At 44.4% G+C, this 19,659-nt stretch overlaps 2 protein-coding genes across 6 annotated transcripts in view; one reads left to right on the forward strand and one right to left on the reverse strand.

Annotated features, from left to right (window-relative positions):
- STK4 (serine/threonine kinase 4) overlaps positions 1–15,255 on the reverse strand; it is a 47,899-nt gene extending 32,644 nt beyond the window's left edge. For 2 of the 5 annotated variants that reach the window (XM_071759450.1, XM_071759452.1), the window contains exons 1-10: positions 15,125–15,255; positions 12,474–12,554; positions 11,505–11,633; positions 9,414–9,528; positions 8,756–8,920; positions 8,192–8,359; positions 6,792–6,929; positions 6,014–6,142; positions 5,581–5,634; positions 3,666–3,852 (exon numbers count right to left, since the gene is read on the reverse strand). In XM_071759450.1, coding sequence (XP_071615551.1) covers positions 3,666–3,852; positions 5,581–5,634; positions 6,014–6,142; positions 6,792–6,929; positions 8,192–8,359; positions 8,756–8,920; positions 9,414–9,528; positions 11,505–11,633; positions 12,474–12,554; positions 15,125–15,156 — 1,198 coding nt within the window. In that variant the 5' untranslated portion in view covers positions 15,157–15,255. Of the gene's footprint in view, positions 1–3,665; positions 3,853–5,580; positions 5,635–6,013; positions 6,143–6,791; positions 6,930–8,191; positions 8,360–8,755; positions 8,921–9,413; positions 9,529–11,313; positions 11,395–11,504; positions 11,634–12,473; positions 12,555–15,124 lie in introns of those variants that run through there. The other 3 variants (XM_071759454.1, XM_071759453.1, XM_071759455.1) reach the window with 2 other exon arrangements.
- A 180-nt stretch (positions 15,256–15,435) lies between these two features.
- On the forward strand, positions 15,436–19,476 carry TOMM34 (translocase of outer mitochondrial membrane 34). The gene is made up of 7 exons (XM_071759702.1): positions 15,436–15,601; positions 15,690–15,789; positions 15,952–16,104; positions 16,643–16,803; positions 17,056–17,200; positions 17,829–17,955; positions 18,423–19,476. The coding sequence occupies exons 1-7, from the start codon at positions 15,487–15,489 to the stop codon at positions 18,519–18,521; spliced, it is 900 nt and encodes a 299-aa protein (XP_071615803.1). The 5' UTR covers positions 15,436–15,486; the 3' UTR covers positions 18,522–19,476.
- The last annotated feature ends 183 nt before the right edge of the window (positions 19,477–19,659 follow it).

Raw genomic sequence — 19,659 nt, forward strand, 5'->3', positions numbered from 1 at the left:
AAAGAAGCACAGACAGAGGGCGAGGGAGGGGAGTGTCCCCCTCTACTCTGCTCTTGTGAGATCCCAGCTGGAGCACTGGAGTCCCCAGCATCAGAAGGACACAGTTACTGGAACATGTCCAGAGGAGAGCCACTAAAATGCTCAGAGGGCTGGAGCACCTCCCCTGTGAAGACAGTCTAAAGAAGTTGGGGTTGTTCAGCCTGGAGGGGTCTCCAAAGTGACCTTATAGCAACCTTCCAGTATCTGAAGGGGGCTACAAGAAAGCTGGAGTAGGGCTTTTTATTTTACATGGGTGTGTAGTGAGAGGACAAAGGGAAATGGTTTAAAGTTTGAGGGTGGTGAGACACTGGAAAAGGTTGCCCAAGAAAATAGTGGCTGCCCCATCCCTGCAAGTATCCAGGGCCAGCTTGGATGGGGCTTGGAGCAGCCTGGTCTGGTTGGAGGTGGCCCTGCCCAGGCAGGGGGGTTGGAACTGGATGATCTTTAAGGTCCCTTCCAACCCAAACCATTCTATATTCTATGAACTAGAATCCTATTTCACTTGGATCTGATTGTATTTCAGTGTCCAAGGAAGGCAATATGTTTTGCTGCTTTATTATAAAATTGTGTTCCACTCTTTAAACTGAAGTGACAAACTAATGCCAAGTTTCCACTATCTGAAGACCTACAGTATATAAAACATACAAGCAAAAAAACCCCAAAAGTTAAAAAAGCTGCATTATTTACTAGCACTATATAAAAAGATGGTTTCAGACATATTCACAGTTCAAAAGTCATCCCAGCTCTCATGCACCATAGAAATGTTTGTTATTACAAATGAGTGTTCATCTATAGTTGTTCAGCTACTTCCAAAGTTTTCCTGGAAGAGTTTAACTGCAGTCCTTAAGTAATGTGTTAGCAATTGATTTAGAAGTAAAATGTGTTCCAGCACAATTTACTATCTGTGGTTTCAGGCAATCACTTGAGTGCTTTCAAAGCGTGTAGCATAATGTCATACTGACACTTTTAATGCTGCCTGAATATTTATATTGAGTGGCCAGAAAAAAGCCAAGTAAATGAAAGAATTTCAGCAAACAGAATTACAGCTCAATTAACTATAAAACAAAATGCCCCCTACAATGCAAAATACTGGAATTTAAGAATTTCTTTCCTTTGAGCCTGAGAAGTTATGAACCGATTTATGCAAAAATTGCTTTCAAGGCTATTGAAAGTTGTTTGCTAGAAATTTCTAAATTAATCCTGTCTAAAGCATTGTATATCAGTTCTATAAACACTTCTTCCATGAAAAAGAAATAAAACAAAAACCTGGTGAAGAGGCAGATTTATTTATTTTTTTTATTAGGAAGGGCTAGACCAGCTCAGAAGCCTGCAGTTAAAAAGCACCAGACACCTAGGAAAGTTAAATTCTCCTGCTTATGCCATGCAAGAAAAATCAGATTTTTATGGACTTAAAGCAGGTTTTATTGCAAGCCATAACACAAGCTGCCAAGTGAAATACAGACTTCTTTAAAAATATGAATCAATGCAGCCTCTTCAAACTCAGTGGTTTCCAAACAGCATCATTGCATTTATAGTTAAGATTACAAAAAGAACTCACTCTACAGAGCTCTGCAGCAGGCTGCTGAGCTTTACAGTTAAATCATTTTAACTGACTGCTAAGATGAAATAAATATGGAAACAGCAAGCTTAAAAATGGAGCTATAGGCAATTCACATGAAGGGGAAGCTGCTCAAAGACACTGCCCTTGCAATGAGTCTAAGGAAACAAACACAAAATTGCCTTGTGCAACAGACAGAACTTCAGCATTATGATACTGGGGAAGGAGAAAAAAATGCCAATAAAAATAATTTACATCAGGTTTCTTGGAATCAAGGCACAAGCTGCTAAAATGCAGCACAGCCTGCAGCAGAGAGAGCAGAGTGCAGCTGGGTTTCACCAGGTACCAGTGTGAAACCACTGGCATAAAAGTGGGACCAGTGTCAACCCTCACTTTCACCCAGGATCCCAAAATCCTGCCTCCAGCAGGCACAGCTGCTCCAGGGTTTCTGCCACAGGCTCAGCTTTGAACAGCAGCAGAGAAGAACAGAGTGGTCTTGTCAGAACTCTGAACTCTATGGGAGGTTAAAACAAAAAGACTTTGATACCTCGAAGCTCTTGGAGCTTATTCTGGAGCTCCCTCTTGAGGTTACGTTCTGCACCACATAAAAGCCATTGCTGCATCCTCCTAAAGAATTCTACTCAAAACGAGGTTGTCCTTACAAAAAAAGTATTATCAAAGGGACCCTCACAAACCTCTGTACACTACTCTGTAGAAAGCATCAGATGTTCTTGAGTTACAAGCACTGCAATCTTAGAGATGAAGAGAAGCATATGTTAAACAGAGGATGATGAACACACAGCTTCAGTAGCCAGGGCACGAGCACCACACACAGTTCAGTTACTGCCAATCATGGAATAGAACTGTACACACTGATGATGAGAGATTTCTATTTGTAAAATATCCTACAACTTCACTTGGCTTAAGGCTGTTAAGAATTCCCACACTTGGGATGACCTTTTAGGTCCTCTAAGCATTTATCTCCTTGCTAGAGCTACCATGTTCCACAAAATCTGATAGCATTACTCCATCTTTGTTGTCACAAGCTGCTACATGAGCTGACACCTCTGGTTTTTAGTGTGCTGAATCAGTGTTTGCCAAAGTTCAGAAAAACTCTTTAAAGAGGTTCTGCTGAAATTTCACCCTTACTAACAGGATCTTTCCTCCAGCTCTAGAGCAGGCCCCGCATGGAAGAAGCTTTTAACACAGAAAATAATTTTTCCAAATATCAGCTGAGAGTTTTTTCCTTCTCACAATAGCTAAAGGTTGAAATTCAGATGGCCAATGAAGTCTTTGGAAGTAGTGCAAGAAGCAAACAAACAAGCCTTGCCCATGAGGGTGGTATTTCACTACTGCTGAGCCCCCATTCAGCACTGTCCTCTGCCCCTGAACAAACCTCCATCCCAGCCAGCTGAGTCAGCTGTGACTGCCTCTGCTTCAGTCCAGTTGAGATTATCAAATCTGTGGGAATGGATTTCTGTGGGAATCCATAATTAAGAAAATATTATTTTCCTTCTAGTCATACATTTCCAAGGAGGTTCTTTCTGCCATCTCTTTAATGAAAAAAAAAGATTTTGAACTCTTTACCAGGTCAAGCTGAGAACTCTTCCACAGATTATCAGGGATCCAAGTCACATCATCTTTAATCTTACATCCTATGATAAGGCTTGTAGTTTTATTAAGCTTTTCTATTTTAGGGCAGAACAGATTTCAAGTTGAACATCTCAGAAAAGCAATACACAGCCTATTCACTTGTCCTTACAGAGTGAAGTAACACTAAAGAAACACACAAGACTAGAGAGATTTTTAGGTCCTCCTACTGCATGCTGTGCTCTGCTTGAAATGTGCAGGATTAGCCATTTCATAGCTGCAGCCCTTAATTTGATTCATCAGTTCTGAAACAGAATGCCTGGTTACAGCCAGATCACCTTCTAAATGAACACAATTTTATTGATTAAGCCTATGCTAGTCTCCTTCCTATGTTCTGTGAAAAGACAAAACAGACAAAAAGAACAAAAAATCCCACACTGGGTTCTAAGTATTATTCAAGAAGTTAAAGTTTCCTTACTTTTCATGGTGCCCTCCTCCTCCTCCTCTTCTGTGTTGATGACCATTGTACCCAGCTGAGATTCCAGGGTGCCATCATGTTCTATCATCGTGTTGGCTCCATCACTCATGGTGTTGACAGCTCTTATGGTACCAGTCTCATCTCCACTAGCCCTCACCATGGTGCCAGAATCTGTTTCATCTTCTTCCTGCACAAAGATGCCATAAATGCATTTTTACTGATGGTAGTGAGGCCCCATGAAGAACACCTCTACTCAAGGACCTTTTTTTTCAAGTCTTTTTTTTTTTTTTTTTTTTTTTTCCACAAATACACACAGAAGCAACATTTTGTTCTATGCACTTAAAAGCCTTCCTACTTTTCTGCCAGCATAAGTAACAGAGCAAATAAATTATCAGGAGAGGCTTCTCAGTGCAAGTTGTATCTCATTTCTGAACCAGTGACCTGTCTGTGAGAGTAGATTACAATGCTAATTCAGTCAGTAGCGTTTCTACTCATGTTGCCAGTTTGAGCAGCTGAACTAAAGCCCCTATCTGAAGTGGAACAGTCCACTGAGGAGTCATTAGTTATTAGACAGCAGCTCTATGTCTCCAGGCCACATGGCACACCCTACATTTAGAGTTTGTGTTTAACATTTAGGTAGTTTTACTTGCTACAAACTTAGAAGCACTGAAGAAAAACAAACTACATTTGTAAGTCTTTAAAAAGGAATGAAGTTATCAAAGTCCAGTCTTTTTTTTTTTTTTTTTTTTCAGATTAAGTTTTTTTTCTTATCTTTCCATTTGTTAATGTGTAGTAATATTACAGAAGTTTGAGTTGTTGCTGTCAAGGTTCAAGAGACTGGAAAACCAAGTGCCTGAAACAGATTCTGGTAGGACAGATTCCTGGCAGTTATGTCAGCCAGCAACAGTAGTTTCATTAGGTGGTGTGTGCTTCACTAAGTATACATTGTGAACAGGATTTCACTAACAACATCAAAGTTTCCATAATCAATTGAATTCCTTGGAAATGTGGACCAGGTATCCAGATAGAACAACAGAAGTCACTTTCTAGTTTTACAGGAGAGTACCCAGGCATCTTGCCTAGGGTGAGATGTTCTTTTTTTGTTACAAGAATAAATTTCACATGTCTTTATGTGTGACCATGGGCTTACTGAGCTGTTATTACTGTCAGAGGGAAAACACAGGTCTTGCACATCAATCTGTAATACCCCAACTCTGTCACTGAAAGAAGGAAGTTCACCCTTCCACGTTCTGCTGTTCCACGCATTTTACCTGTTCTGTCAAAGGTGTCTAGAATTTACTTCCCAGCCTCAACACCTCAAGAGGAGGAGAAAACAACATGAGATGTTAATGGAGGAAAAGTAATTTTATGTGGAAATGAGTGGGTGAGAGGTAGTAATACATCTGCTAGCTACACATCATTTAACAAAAGACTACAGCAGAAATTTCCATAGCACTTGGGAACACTTTTCTGCTAGCAGGCACAGAGCAGAGAAATTTCAGGAAAGCACACAGGCTGACAGACACCACTCAGCTCCATTGCAGAGACACCAACTCTCAGCAACATGACTCCAGATCAGTCAGAAATTAAGGAGAGAGGGAAGGACAATACTCTTCAACATCATGGCAACATGACCAGTCAAGGTATTTCCACACTGAATAAACAGACAGTCCTGGACTGGAAAACCAAGTGAACAATGTCCTCAGCATAAATAGTGTGGACCATGCTATTTAAGGATACCCTCTGACAAGGACTGGCATACAATGCCCTTAGTTGCTCATTTATTCATTGAAGCAGGCAGAGGCTCAAAAAACAGCTTTCAACATGCTTTCCATATCCACATGCTGTATCTATTGAAACAAGGAGCCTGACCTTAAATTCACAGCAATCCCCTGAGCACTTGTCATGCCCTCACCTCAGGTTTCTGTCGGTTGCTCTTGTGTAGTAGAAATTTTCTATAAGGGGGGTTCTAAAGCACAACAGTAGTAAAAACAACATAACATATCATAATGCATCACAGATTATATTATTTCATACTAGGAGAGCAGTCTAAGACCTGAATCCACAGTGAAAAATTCTCATTACTATATAAATAATATAATCCAAATGGGAAAATGTACCAAGCCTTTTGCAAACAATATCAGACCTGTTCAGCTCACACTGAGCAGTGCTGGCTGTCCCACTCAAATAGAAAAACTGAGCAGAGACCAAATGTTGGATTAAGCAGTTACAACCTGCTTAGAACCAAGTCAAACCCACAGACAACTGGACAAAATATTGCAAAACCAAAGCCCTTAATTAAAAGAGCAAATGCTTGGACTTGTGAATTGCTGTTAGTAAATACTCACTGAATTTTCTTCATCATCTTGATCAAGTTCTCGCTGTTGCGCCTCCTGACGTTTCAGCTTGATGTCCATTGCTTCATTAATGAGGTCTCGCAGGATTGAGACTCCTTTGGCACTTTTAACAAATGGATGCTGAGAAGGATTTTTAAAAACAAATAAACACTGCATCCGAACCAAGATACAACAGTAAACCACTGATACTATGGCTAATTTCCCATCAAAATTAAGGTTTAACTCAATACCCGACTGAAATAAACCCCACTACTGTTGGGTAAAGAAGGAAGATCTCCCATCCTCCAACCAAGATCATGTTCCAAAGGCACTACTGCTGTGAGACCTTGGACTCACTCCCCTCCCACAACTCCACTTACTTCTTTCCTTAGCAGCTCAGCTGTTGAAAACCAATTACACAAATAATTACCGTGCCTCAACCATTTTGAGCAATCATTTTCATTTAAGAGGCAGTTTCTTGGCACTGCTCGTGAGAATTGTACATTAAAAAAAAACAAAAAAACAACAAAAACCCAAAACCAAGCAAAATAACAACAACAAAACAACCCAGAGAAGACAAGGGTAGGAAGCTGACATTGGGCTGGTTCTTAGAGAAGAACTGCAAAGTTGAATTTGAGTGTAAGATTTTTAAAATCAGATATTAAAAAGCAAAACCTGCAGTAAGCAGGAGCATCGAAAAATGAAACCAACAATCTCAACAGAGATGCAGAGCACTGTCTACCCCAGAAAGCCTTCTCTAGAGCTTAGGGTCTTGTAAGAAAAGGCAGACCTGCAGAAGTTGTGTGGCTGTGGCACGCTGCTCAGGGCTCTTCACAAGACACTGCTTTACAAAGTCTGTGAAATTGTCTGACCAGAGCTCTGGCTTCCGGAATGTTGGAGGTGGATTAGTTGGAATCATGAAAATTGCCTGAAAAGAGAAGAATATTCCTGCTTTCCAAACAAAGTTTTAAAGCTTTCCAATGCTGCAACATAAATACACACAAACATACACTGGCACTAAAGAAAAATAAACATTTCAAGCTTGCTGCTTCTGGAAAGTTTGTGCTGCTATTATACACAAATTTACTCAGAGGGCTCAAGTAGCAATAAATCAGATTTTTCTCACTCAGTGCTCACACTTGTGTCTGAGCTATTATATGCCCCAAGTGGTGTTAATTTGCCACTTTTATTTTTTGCATTAAAAAAATAACTTTGGATAACACAGTTGAAACTATGTTTCTTTCACTGCTGGAGAGCAGTGTAGGTGAAAGAGACCTGGGGGTCCTGGTAGACAAGAAGATGACCATGAGCCAGCAATGTGCCCTTGTGGCCAAGAAGGCCAATGGCATCCTGGGGTGCATTAGAAAGGGTGTGGTTAGTAGGTCAAGAGAGGTTCTCCTCCCCCTCTATTCTGCATTGGTGAGGCCACACCTGGAGTATTGTGTCCAGTTCTGGGCCCCTCAGTTCAAGAAGGACAGGGAAGTGCTTGAAAGAGTCCAGCACAGAGCTACTGAGATGATTAAGGGAGTGGAACATCTCCCTTATGAGGAAAGGCTGAGGGAGCTGGGTCTCTTTAGTTTGGAGAAAAGGAGACTGAGGGGTGACCTCATCAATGTTTTCAAATATGTAAGGGGTGAGTGTCAGGGAGATGGAGTTAGGCTTTTCTCAGTGGTGACCAGTGATAGGACAAGGGGTAATGGGTGTAAATTGGAGCATAGGAGGTTCAAGTTGAATATCAGAAAAAATTTTTTTACTGTAAGGGTGACGGAGCCCTGGAACAGGCTGCCCAGGGGGGTTGTGGAGTCTCCTTCACTGGAGACATTCAAAACCCGCCTGGACACGTTCCTAGGGGATGTACTCTAGGGGGCCCTGCTCTGGCAGGGGGGGTTGGACTAGATGATCTTTCCAGGTCCCTTCCAACCTCTAGGATTCTATGATTCTATGATTCTTCACACTCAACACAGGGAACTGCAGCTAAGGCTTAACAGAAGAGGACTTTGATTTTCCTTCCTACATTCTCCTTCTCAGACCTCTTTTTCATTTAATCAGCAGCACAAAGGCCTGACAGAAAATAATGGAAACTAATTTACTTTAAATTAAAAGCAAGACAATGTTGATATGATATGCAGCCAGCTACAATAACAAATCATTTCCATGCAGCAACACATTTTAAAAGGCCACAGTCCTTACCCTCATGGGATGAATATCTGCATAGGGTGGTTTGCCTTCAGCCATTTCTATTGCAGTGATTCCTAGAGACCAGATGTCTGCCACACAATTGTACCCAATTTCTTGAATCACTTCTGGAGCCATCCAAAATGGGGTCCCTATAACCGTGTTCCGCTTTGCCATGGTGTCCTGAGGACAGGAGGAGAAAGTTGCAGACAATGGCAATTGTATAAGCCACAAACATTCATTAATGAATTACTACTCTAATTAATCTTCCACTTGCACATAGACACGTTATTAAGAGTCAGCAAGACTGGGATACAGAGAGCTACAAACAGGAACTGAAATGTGCTTACAGGAGTTAAAAATACCCTGAAGAAAAGAGCAAATGCTATTGAAAGCATCACTTAGGTGGAATGGCTTCCACAGTGGAAGCTCTGCTCTAATCTGTTACTGGTTTAGCATCTAATTATGTTGATGTAAAGTCCTAAAAACAAGTTTGGAAGAATTTCTCCAAGTCTCCACAAGCACACAACACTCATGCAAACAAACCAAAGTGTACCCAGCCCTCCTGGTTTTACTTACTGTAAGTTGTCCTGCCACTCCAAAATCAGCAAGCTTAGCATGTCCCTCTGTATTTAGTAATATATTTCCAGCTTTTATGTCCCTGTGTATTTTCCTCATAAAATGCAGGTACTCTAGTCCTTTCAGGGTTGATTGCACTATTGTAGCAATTTCTTCCTCTGTGAGCTAAAGTAGAAAAGAGTTATTGCCAATCTAGCAGTTGCCAAGATGTCATCCTTTTGTTTCATTTTACCTTTTCCAGAGATTCACTAACTGCCATTTAATTACCTTCACTAAAGGTTGTCTCATAATGGGAAATTAGTTACCAACTTACAGCACCACATAGCAGAATTAGATTACAACCAGCACACATTCACACAGGTATTCTGTTTCACATACTATAACCCTCCTTTCTCAACAAGTCATGTTTATCCTCCAATAACCAAACTGAGGTAGAGTCTGTTAATGCAGAATCTTTCTGGGCTTGCAGGGAACCAAACAACCCAAAATCTGCTCCCCAGAATCAGTCGATATCAGAGGAACAAAGGCTCTGCATCTCAACTTATGGCCAACAGCCATCAGGCATTGAACACCATGAGAATTATGCTGAAACTCTGCTTCCTTGAGCCACTGGACACCCAGATTTCCTGCTCACACACCCAAAGGAGAAAGGACCTACGGTTTTATTTCGTAACCGGATGATGTCAGACACAGATCCAGCGCCGCAGTACTCCATGACTATCCACAGGTCTGTGTTCTTGAAATAGCTGCCATAGTATTTCACCACATGAGGACTAGGAAATGTGAAAAAAGGAGAAGAAAACAAAGAGTCAAACACTACCAACCAGCATAATTTCTATTGCAGTGATTCCTAGAGACCAGATGTCTGCCACACAATTGTACCCCATTTCTTGACTCACTTCTAAGCACAGAGCACTGAAGAGTCACCAAGTGTGTTTTAGAATTTCAGAATTCAGGGGCCACTGAAACCCTGATGGAAAGTATTCCAAAACAGGCTGAACTGGCACAGGGCTACTTTGGTGCTGCCAAGCCTCTTCCCCACAGTGGTGCTCATCTGAGCTGCAACTAAGTTCAGGGAGCTAAATCCTCCAGAAATGTCCAGCTTTCAAACTGTCGAAATCTGGTGAAAAATTTCAGTCTGGTGAATCTCCATGAACCAGATTACAAGGTCAGTGCTGTGACAAGCCAGATGGCAGGAAAAGGGAGTGAGAAAGACCCTGGTAAAGATGCTGTGAGGACCTCCAACCAAATGGAAACATTAAATAAGGTCCAAAGTTAGCTAAACAGCTATCATGTTTATTAAGAGGAACATTCCTCCACTACAGTATGAAGCTACTTCTTTCTACAATTTAGTCCAGAATGAATTTTAGGAATTTACAGTACAATGTAAAGCTGTCTTTCACAGTCAGCTATCTGGCTGCCCCCAAACCAAACAGCCTAGTGAAGTGTATCAATCAGCACAGCCACGTGTTCACTGCTAAAGCTGAAGTGGAAAACTAACAGAAAGACTGCTCCTGATTTTGTGAGGATGGAGCTAAGGAACAAAAGTGCACTTGATGTATTCTCTGCCAGATATTCTAATGAAAAAATGAAAAGCTAGCAAAACACAGTCACATCTCAATGTCCCTCAATGCATGCACAGAAAATGTGATGCTCCAGTGATTCACTCCCTCTGCTGTTCATAACTGTAAGGTTTCATTTCAGGACTTACAATGTTAATACTTAATTTCTTTAAAAAAAAAACAAAACAGAGATCCCATAATGCTTTTCAAGTTACACAGTAAGATTTTCTCACACACAAATACTTTCCAAGTTGCATTTTGTTGTCTGCCACCAGTCACCATCATCTAAAGACAGTAAGAGAGAAGTGCAAAACAGAGTAAGTGACTGGGACCATAGTTTTATATTGCTGATGTGATTTATTTTTAATGGTTGTCCATGCCTAGGCTCCCACAAAGCAGTGCTTCTTAAGGCTAAATTCATAATGCTGGAAGAAACTGGTATATTTTAAACTTTCAGCTTTGAGAGGAGGTCTTCTGCACCTGTGAGTTCTTCAGGAGCCAAGTTATTACAGCATCTTTTCCCATGAGAAACATGCAGAGACAATCCAGAGAGCCAACCATCAGCCTGCAGAGCTGCCAGCGTGTTATTCTGGGATGCTCAGCTCAGCAGACAGCCTGTACCACACCAGGCAGGCAGAAAAACGGCCAGGAAGGACAATTCTGCCACCCAAGCAGATGACAGCACCTTGATTATGCACATGCAAGAGCAGTCATGCATTAGTGGCTCTCATCCACGTGCCCCTTAAAAACAAACAAAAAAAAAACCCCTCCTCTAACAGCTTTCTACAGCCATACCAAGACTTGTTCAGGAGTCACTACCCCCTTGGGCAGGGGCACTGCTGTTCTAGCACACAATCAAGTTACCACTGCTCAACAGGTGATGGCACATCAGGGGAATGGCAGCTCACACACTTGGCTCTTTGCTGGCAGCGAGTGCAAGGTTATTCAACTCAGCTTAAGGCTCTCTTCATACAAGCTAAAATTTTGTCATCTTACCTTTGCTTGGATTAACACTACCCCAATGGTCAGTTAACATGACTCAGTTGATACGAGGTAACTTGATGGTACAAGTCCAGCCTTGTAAAAAACATTTAAGGCAACATCATGGCTTTTATTTCCTTAAATGCCAAAGCACAGACAATATTTTTCTTTGCACACCAGTAACAGGTTTGGAAGTATGCACTTACCTGTCACATTGCTGCATTATGGATATTTCCTTTATAATCTCTTGCAGGTCAGACTCCACAGGAACTTGTTTAATTGCAACAACCTGACCCGTTTCTTTATGAATGGCTTTGAAGACACTGCCATAGGAACTAGGAGACAAAACATAAACCAAACTATGAATACAGTAACATTTTGAAAATAAAAATATTATAGTTATGCTTTTTACAAGTGCAGACATTGGGTAAAAAGTTAATTATCATCCTGCTGAATATATTTCCTATTGTAATGTAAATAATCAGACACTAGCTTCTAAACATCCTAATAATATAAATAAGCACACTGAAAAGGTCAGAAAGGAGTCAGACATAATTACTCTGCTCACAGCTTTGGAAGGGTCTTTCCCAGAAATCCAACAAATACAATTCTTTTTCCAGCATTCAGTACTAGACAAGCATCAGTAAGACCTCAGCTCTGGTCAGAGAGGTTTGCTTGTTCTTGTCAGGTATTAACTGTTTTATTTCCAGCTTCTGCAGTTACAGCACAGATTTACCACTCAGTTTTTTCAAATGAACTGCAGAAGGAGGCAAATGTGCCAACTCTTCACACGTTCCCCTGCTGCTCTGCTTTACCAAGCAGCACATTGCAACACAAGCTCATTTCCACCACACAGATCTTCCACAAGAGGTACCAGGGATGAGCTGAAAACCCTCTCCAGTTCCCACAGAGCCCTATCAACTTCAGAGGGGCATTTTTCAACCATGTTTTAACTCTCTGCTGCTAAGCCATAAAGTTCTGTTTGGATTCAGATTACCTTACTCTTGGGAAGCAAATTATTTGTTCTGTTTCTAAGCCACACAGTTTGCTAGTGCAGACCTTTGCAGCAACAGCATCATGACAAAAGTGAAAAAAAAGACTGCTGGACATGTATCCATGACATAGATTTGTTCTTATAGAAATGTACATTGGGCACACTGGAACAGAACACATACCCTTCTCCAAGCTTCTCCAATACATCAAATACCTCCTCAGGTTGTTTGGTTAAACTGTCCTCATCTAACTTCTTCAGCTGCCTGTATACAGAAAAACAGAGAAATTATTCCATTCCATTTTACAGCAGTTTGGGCTTTGTTGAAAAAGAATATATAGCAGTGCTTCAACATAGGCTTAAACATTTGCTTCACATGAAGCAAATTGATTGTGAAGTAAACTTGTTTCACTTGATCAGAAGACTGAATTTTATTGGCATCCTGTAGCAAAAGCAGATTGAGAATTTTATCAGGTGCACACATCTATAGCTCCTCTAAGTTCAAACCCAACTCAGGATCCATACTCTGGTGGTTGAATCCCAACACTACAGAGCCCTGCAGATACTGAACATTCCTGCTCAAGTTCAGCATCTTGTATGGAAGGACATGTACTAAGACCTTGCAAAAGAGGAAATCACCTCCCCTGATCACCTTCCTGAGTACACATGGAACACATTTCTTGGGAAGAAGGAGGCAATAGTGATCTAATTTTTAACACCAAAAGTTCAGATGTTGGCTCTGATGGCCTAGGAACACTAGGAAAATTCTAACAGGAAAAAAAAAAAAAAGGAAAGGAAACTGGTATCCAACTCTTTTCAGAGCTTGGTCCCTCTCTCTTAAATGTATTGCTACTAAGAGTCACCTGGAATAATTCCTAAGGAAAAAAAACCTGCTGTGTACTTTGCTTCATCCCCCCCACCCCCAGTACAACTTTCAGGGGGATTATGTGTACAATAATTCAAGAGGATGAACTCCATTTATTTCAGTCCTCCTCTACCACACCAGAGAGCAGTTCAAGAAACCTCCTGAAACAGCTAAGGACTCCGTGCAAAAAAATTCTGAAAACAAAGTATTTTACTGTTGAGAAAATAGCACTGAATAGCCCATAAACAAGGGCTCTTCCATTTTCACATGAACTAACAAAAAATAATCTGAAACAAAAACAACAAGATAAAACAACCCACACAAAAGAAAGAAAAAAGCTCCGAACTCTGCAAACCAGCTCATACCAGTTTTTGAAACACAGAAACTTATTAATCTTAGAGTTTTCAGAACTTACTGGTCTGAGTGAGCAGTGTTTAAAGCAAAAGGTGCATGGTCACCTGAAACTGCAAATTACCACTGAAAGCTCTCAGTGCTGCTGCTACAGGCACAACTCCAGCCACAGGCATGCTATTTTTTTATACTAAATATGTCATTTTTTCCCCAAAAATTTCTTCAGAAACACAGTGAGAAAACCACTCGTTGATCCCTGGCTGTTATGATTATGTACAAAAGCCACACAGGAGGAGCAGCTCATGCATGGAGTACATACAATGGCTTCCTGAAGCAAAGGAAGCATTCTAAAGAAGCAGACTCAGGAAGTGGTGAAATACTGAAAGCAGTCAGCAGCTTCCCTGCAAAGATAAGCATTAACCAGCAAAATGTTACTTGTCCTTGTGAAAATGGGGAGGGAGGAAGGTGAGGGAAGAGGAGAAAAGGGAAAAAAAGCCACCAAAACATATCAGTGACCACACAAGCTGCCAGTCCCAAGGAGCCCAAAAAGTGGTGATGCAAGAGGCAGATCCTTCTTGCTGAAGTTGACGACTAAATTATAAAAAAAAAAAACAACAAACACAACCCCCCCCACAAAAAAAAAAAAAAAGCACAAAACTCCAGCTTTCCATCTACTCAAGTACAATAACCAGACAAGTCCTGTGCTTGCATCAAGCTGCCACAGTCAGGAGCAGCACCAATTCCTTTGCAACGCTGCTGCCAAAGACCCCGCTCTGCCCTTTTGCTGCGTGTTTATGCAACACGGACACAACAGAACACGAAACCAATCTCACCTCAGCTGTTACTCAGCTCTAATCTGAACCACCTTTTAGTTAAACACCGGCACGAGCAATTACCGAACAAAACCAGACTTTTTTTTTTTGTTGCTTTTTTTTTGGTTGGTTGGGCTTTTTTCTCCTAACAGAAGATGCATCACCGTTCCGTTTAAAAAAAAAAAAAGACTACGGCACCGAAGACCAGAGCCGGCAGCTTCCTTTGTTCCTGCCCAGAGCCTTCCCCGGGGCGCAGCTGCCATCCCCCGATAGCGTTTGACAGACGGGACACTTCCCCCGGCGGCAGCTCACGGCTTCGCTCCCACCTCGCCGTGAAACCCTTCCCCGGTCTGTGCACGGCACCGGGAGGCTGATAAACCCACCCAAAACTCACCCAAGGCGGGAGGGAAGAAGCCGTCACCGGGGCTGTCGCCAACCCGGCAGAGCCCAGCGCGCCCCTCGGTGCAGCCGCGTTACCCGCTGCGTTTCCGCAGGCCCCGCTCGGTCCCTTTTAAGCCCTTTTCCCCCTCCGTGAGCTCGGTGCTGTCACAGCACGGACCCACCGGCGCTGCGCGGTGCTTCCCGGTGAGAACCAACTAAAACCAAGGGCGCCGGAGCTCCCCCAGGCACCGCTTTCCCGTTGGAAGCAGCGTGCACCGGCAGAGCCCCGGAGCAGGGCTCAGCACTCACGGCTGCTCCGCTCCCGCCGGCGCCCCTCAGGCCCGGGACGCGCCGCTGACAGGAAAAAAGAAACACCACAAACCCCCCAGACAGGCATCCCCCGCGGGGACACAGGGCCCCACTCACCGGCGCGGGTTCCGCAGCTGCACCGTCTCCATGGCGCGGGGGAGCAGCGGTGCCTCGGGCGGGGGTGCGGGCGGCTCCGCTGCCCCTCACTGCTCCATGACAGCGGCCACTTCCGCCCGCCGCCGGAAGTCAGCGGGGGTAGCCCACCCCGCGCGCGAGGGGGCGTGGTCTTATTTGACCCGCCTATTGGGGCGTGGCCTATCACAGACGCGCCAACGAGAAGGGCGTGGTCTTATTTGACCCGCCTATTGGGGCGTGGCCTATCACAGACGCGCCAACGAGAAGGGCGTGGTCTGCTCTAAGCCCCGCCCACTCTTCTCCAGGGGGCGGGGTCTGGCCGGCCCGGCCCGCAGGCGGCGGCGATGGCGGCTTCGCCCGGTTCCCTGCGCCGGGCCGGCAATGAGGAGTTCCGGCGCGGGCAGTACGGACCGGCGGCCGCGCTCTACACCCGCGCCTTGGAGCTGCTGGAGGCCGCAGGTACGGCGAGTCCCGGGCGGGAGCGGGGATCGGGGAGCGGAGGGATGGAGCCCGGCTGACGGTCTCTCCCGCTTGTGTCCCGGCGCAGGGGACGCCGCCGCCCCGGAGCGCAGCGCGCTGCTCGCCAACCGCGCCGCCTGCCACCTCAAGGACGGAGCCTGCAGCCTCTGCGTCGCCGACTGCACCGGGTGAGCGGGGTGGCGGGGCCCGAGGGCTCGCCTGGTCCTTCACCCTTGGGCTCGGGCGGGAGGTGAGCCCCGGGCCGTGGCGGGGCTCCGCGGCCCTTCCCGAGCCGGCCCGGGCTCACGGCCTCCCGGGGCGGTTCTGTTTCTTTCCCCTTTCTGCCGCAGCGCACTCAACCTGGTCCCTTTTGGGATCAAGCCCCTGCTGAGACGGGCCGCGGCCTACGAGGCCCTGGAGAGGTACCAGCTGGCGTATGTGGACTACAAGACGGCGCTGCAGGTGGACTGCTCCATACAGGCGGCACACGACGGCGTCAACAGGTACGGAGCGGTACCGGGAGGGCTGAGGGCCGGGCCGAAGGGCTGGGACCTGCAGCAGCTCGGTGTGCTGCCTCTGAGAGCCTTGCCTGCTCTCTGCACCCATTAAGTTGGGTCCTAAGAACGCAGGTGAACCACCGAGGCCTCTGATGGTTTGTACAAGGGCTGGCCATGAGCCCTCTGCCTTCTGCTGCCCTCAGGTCCTTTCAGGATGAATTTCCTGAGACTCTTTCTGCTTTTCTCAGTGCCTGGCTTCAAGGAAATAATAAACTGCAAGTTCCAGTGCCCTATCATTTCAGGCTCCCCATACTGCCTGGTTTTACAGGCTGCTGTAGAGTTTTTCTCTTGCTGGAGCTGGCAGACTGGGGAGTGACATGCACATCTCTTCCCTGCCTGAGCAGTGACAGTCCCAGCCTTTATCCTATGATATTTTTAGCCTTTCTGACATGAAGAATGTCCTGTCAGTAGAAGGAACTTAATTTAGATGCATGTAAAATTGTTAGTGGAGAGATGCTGTCCTTGACACAGCCCTCTTTTCCAGGATGACTAAAGCCCTGCTGGAAAAAGACGGTGTCAACTGGCGCCAGAAGCTTCCACCAATCCCCACAGTCCCTGTTTCTGCCCAGACAAGGTGGAGTGTTCCTTCTGCAGGAACCCCTGGGGTTGACACTCCTCCTGCAGCTGCACCAGGGGGAAAACCAGGTGAGACCATGTCCTCGGGCAGGGCACAGAGCCCTGGGGCTCAGAAGGGTGGTGAAGGAGGCAGCTGCCACACCTGCTTGGCACGTCTGCAGCTGGGGCTGAGGCTGGAGAAACCTGGACCTGGTTCTGCCACAGCCTCTTTGGTTGATTCTGGGTTCTTTATGTCTGTGTGTCTCGCTTCTGGTGTGGGGATATTTGCTTTCTGTTCTTGTCAGTTTTATAGCATTCTGTATTCTTTCATGCTGTTTCCAGACCAGGCTGCTGCTGGCACAGAGAGAGCTCGAACTCTGAAAGAAGAAGGAAATGAACTTGTAAAGAAGGGAAACCATAAAAAAGCAGCTGAGAAGTACAGTGAGAGTTTAAAGCTCCACCAGGAATGTGCAACGTACACCAACAGGTACCACTCAGCTCTTTACTCAAGTACTTCTTGTCCCTTTATAAAAGCCACCACAGTACTTCTGACAGACCTGTCTGGTGTTTGTTCCCAAACAAATGAATAAAAAAAAAACAAAAAACCACCCACACAAATTCACCCCAAGTGTAAACTTCCTTGTAGTTTGTGTAACATTATTTAATCAGGCACTGCAGAAACCCCTGGAGACACTCAGCAAAGGGATTTCTCCCTTTTAATGCTGCCAGGACAGTGGTATTTTGAGTAGTGTCTGTTGGTGCTTGAGCAACAAATTGCAGACTGCTATACTTAAATATTCAAAGTACCTCTAAGGCAATTGCAGCAAGCAGAGCATATTCTGGACTGGTATAGGCAGGAACCTGCATCCTTGAAGTGCAGGTCCTTAGCTTTAGAGGTGGTGGGTTTTTTCAAGACTGAAAAAATTTCTTTTTTTCTCCTCCCTTTAACTGAACAAACTTGAGCTCAAGAAGTCAGGTGACAATGTACAAGGATACAGCCTGGTTTTTGAGTCCAGCTTTGTGCTGCTCTGGGGTTGGCTGAGATCTGCTATGTATGTTGCAGCAGAAGATTCTGCTTTTAGCTGAATGTCTCTAACCAGGGGACTGTATTGCAGAGCACTCTGTTACCTGGCTCTGAAGCAGTACAAGGAAGCAGTACAGGACTGCACAGAAGCTCTGAGGTTGGATCCCAAAAATGTTAAGGCACTCTACAGACGTGCTCAAGCACTTAAAGAACTGAAGGTAAGTCAGGAGGTTTCAGACTGTTTTAGGCTAGGACCAGAAGCCTGTTCATGCATGATCAGGGCCAGAGATGGCTTTTTGAACTTGTGCTTGACAGCACTGCCATCTGAGAGCTGGGACCTGCCTGGAGAAAGGGGGAGATTTTCTTTCACACCACTGTTTGCATCTCACAAGTTTCTCAGCATCAGGTCTTGTTTCTAGGGCTGCATGTTAAGCCTCATCATTCTGTAGGCAGTGAGAGAATCTGTAGGCAATAGTGAATGACACATTGCATTGGTGTTGGACTCAGAACCCACTTAAGTGATGAAATTATCCTCTCAGCTCTATCAGTGCTAATCCTTAAGCAATTACAGAGAGGGAATCACAGGTTTAGTTGTGCTTCCTGTGGCTTTGTTGCTGGGTAGTAGTTCTGCAGCCTTAGACTGCATTTTTATTGCACTAATGCTTAAAAAATATTCTCCTTCTAGGATTACAAATCAAGCATTGCCGATATCAAGAGCTTGTTGAAAACTGAACCAAAGAACACAGCTGCACTGAGATTACTGCAAGAACTGAACAGAGCCTAGGGTAACTAAGCAACAAGGAAAGCTTTGGTTTCCACTGCAGAAAAAAGCTTTTTCCCTTCTGATGTTGCAGGGACCAATCTTAATGCAGGATCAGCATTGAAATCTATCTTCCACTGCTACCAAGATGTAACAGGTTCTGTGCCAGCATAGTGAATGTTAAGACACACAATCTGTATCAAACTTTGAATGATCTTAGAGCCAGATAATAAGGTTTCTGTACCCCTCCCTGGGGGGCTGACTTCCCTGGTTGAAGCCAACTTGCCTGTAACTGTTGGCCTCAGGGACTCTTACCGAGGTGGCTAAGATGCATGTGAAGTGGCTGTTCTTCTTTCTGAAGAGCTACAGGGTTTTGGGTTTTTTGGGTCATTATTCAGGTGACAGTTTTGCTGCATTTGTGCTGCTATTACTTAAATAAGGTTGCTGCAGGACCTGCTGCAGTTGCCCTGGCACCACATACCATTCTTGTGACAGAGGCACAGTTACTTGCACAGGGCCAAGCTTGTTACCTCTCCCACTTGATGCATGCTGGCCCTCAGCTGAGTTTCTGCTGCTTAGTGTAGCTGGGCAGATGTTTGCAGTAGCAGCTTTCTTTTGTTTTGAATTATTCTGCACTTTTAAGAAAACAGCAGCAAGTTAAGCCTGCCTTGTCACACTGTGCACTTCTTTGAGATTCTGGGTGCTTGGGAATTTTACGGTTGTTTTTTGTGTTGTTTTTTAAAAACCACTTTAGCTCCTCTGTGCCTTTTGGAGCAGTTGCTACAGGGTGTTACAGGGAGGAAAATATGCAGTAATATCCCAGCTGAAGTTTGGCTTACTATTTTGATGCATGTTTATACTTTTTGATGTCTTGATCTGGTATTGATGGCACTGACTTGTAAGGGTAGGTAAAAAAGACAGGTGGAGTTACTCTGTGAACCATCAAAACCAGTTCTCATTAAAGCCATGTTTATTTTCATTTCAGAGTTGTGTTATTCCTGTGATAGATGGTATAGGGGAACTGGAACACTTTAACCTCTTCATACTATCCCCCTTTTTTGTCAGAGGACTTGAAGTGCTGCCACACTTTGGAAGCCAGGGGTGAGATAATGACAAGAGATGAGGGTCTGTAACCATTGCTCAGCTTTGCACACTGCATGGG

This window comes from Heliangelus exortis, chromosome 16 (genome assembly GCF_036169615.1).
Source record: "Heliangelus exortis chromosome 16, bHelExo1.hap1, whole genome shotgun sequence".
NCBI lineage: Eukaryota > Metazoa > Chordata > Aves > Apodiformes > Trochilidae > Heliangelus > Heliangelus exortis.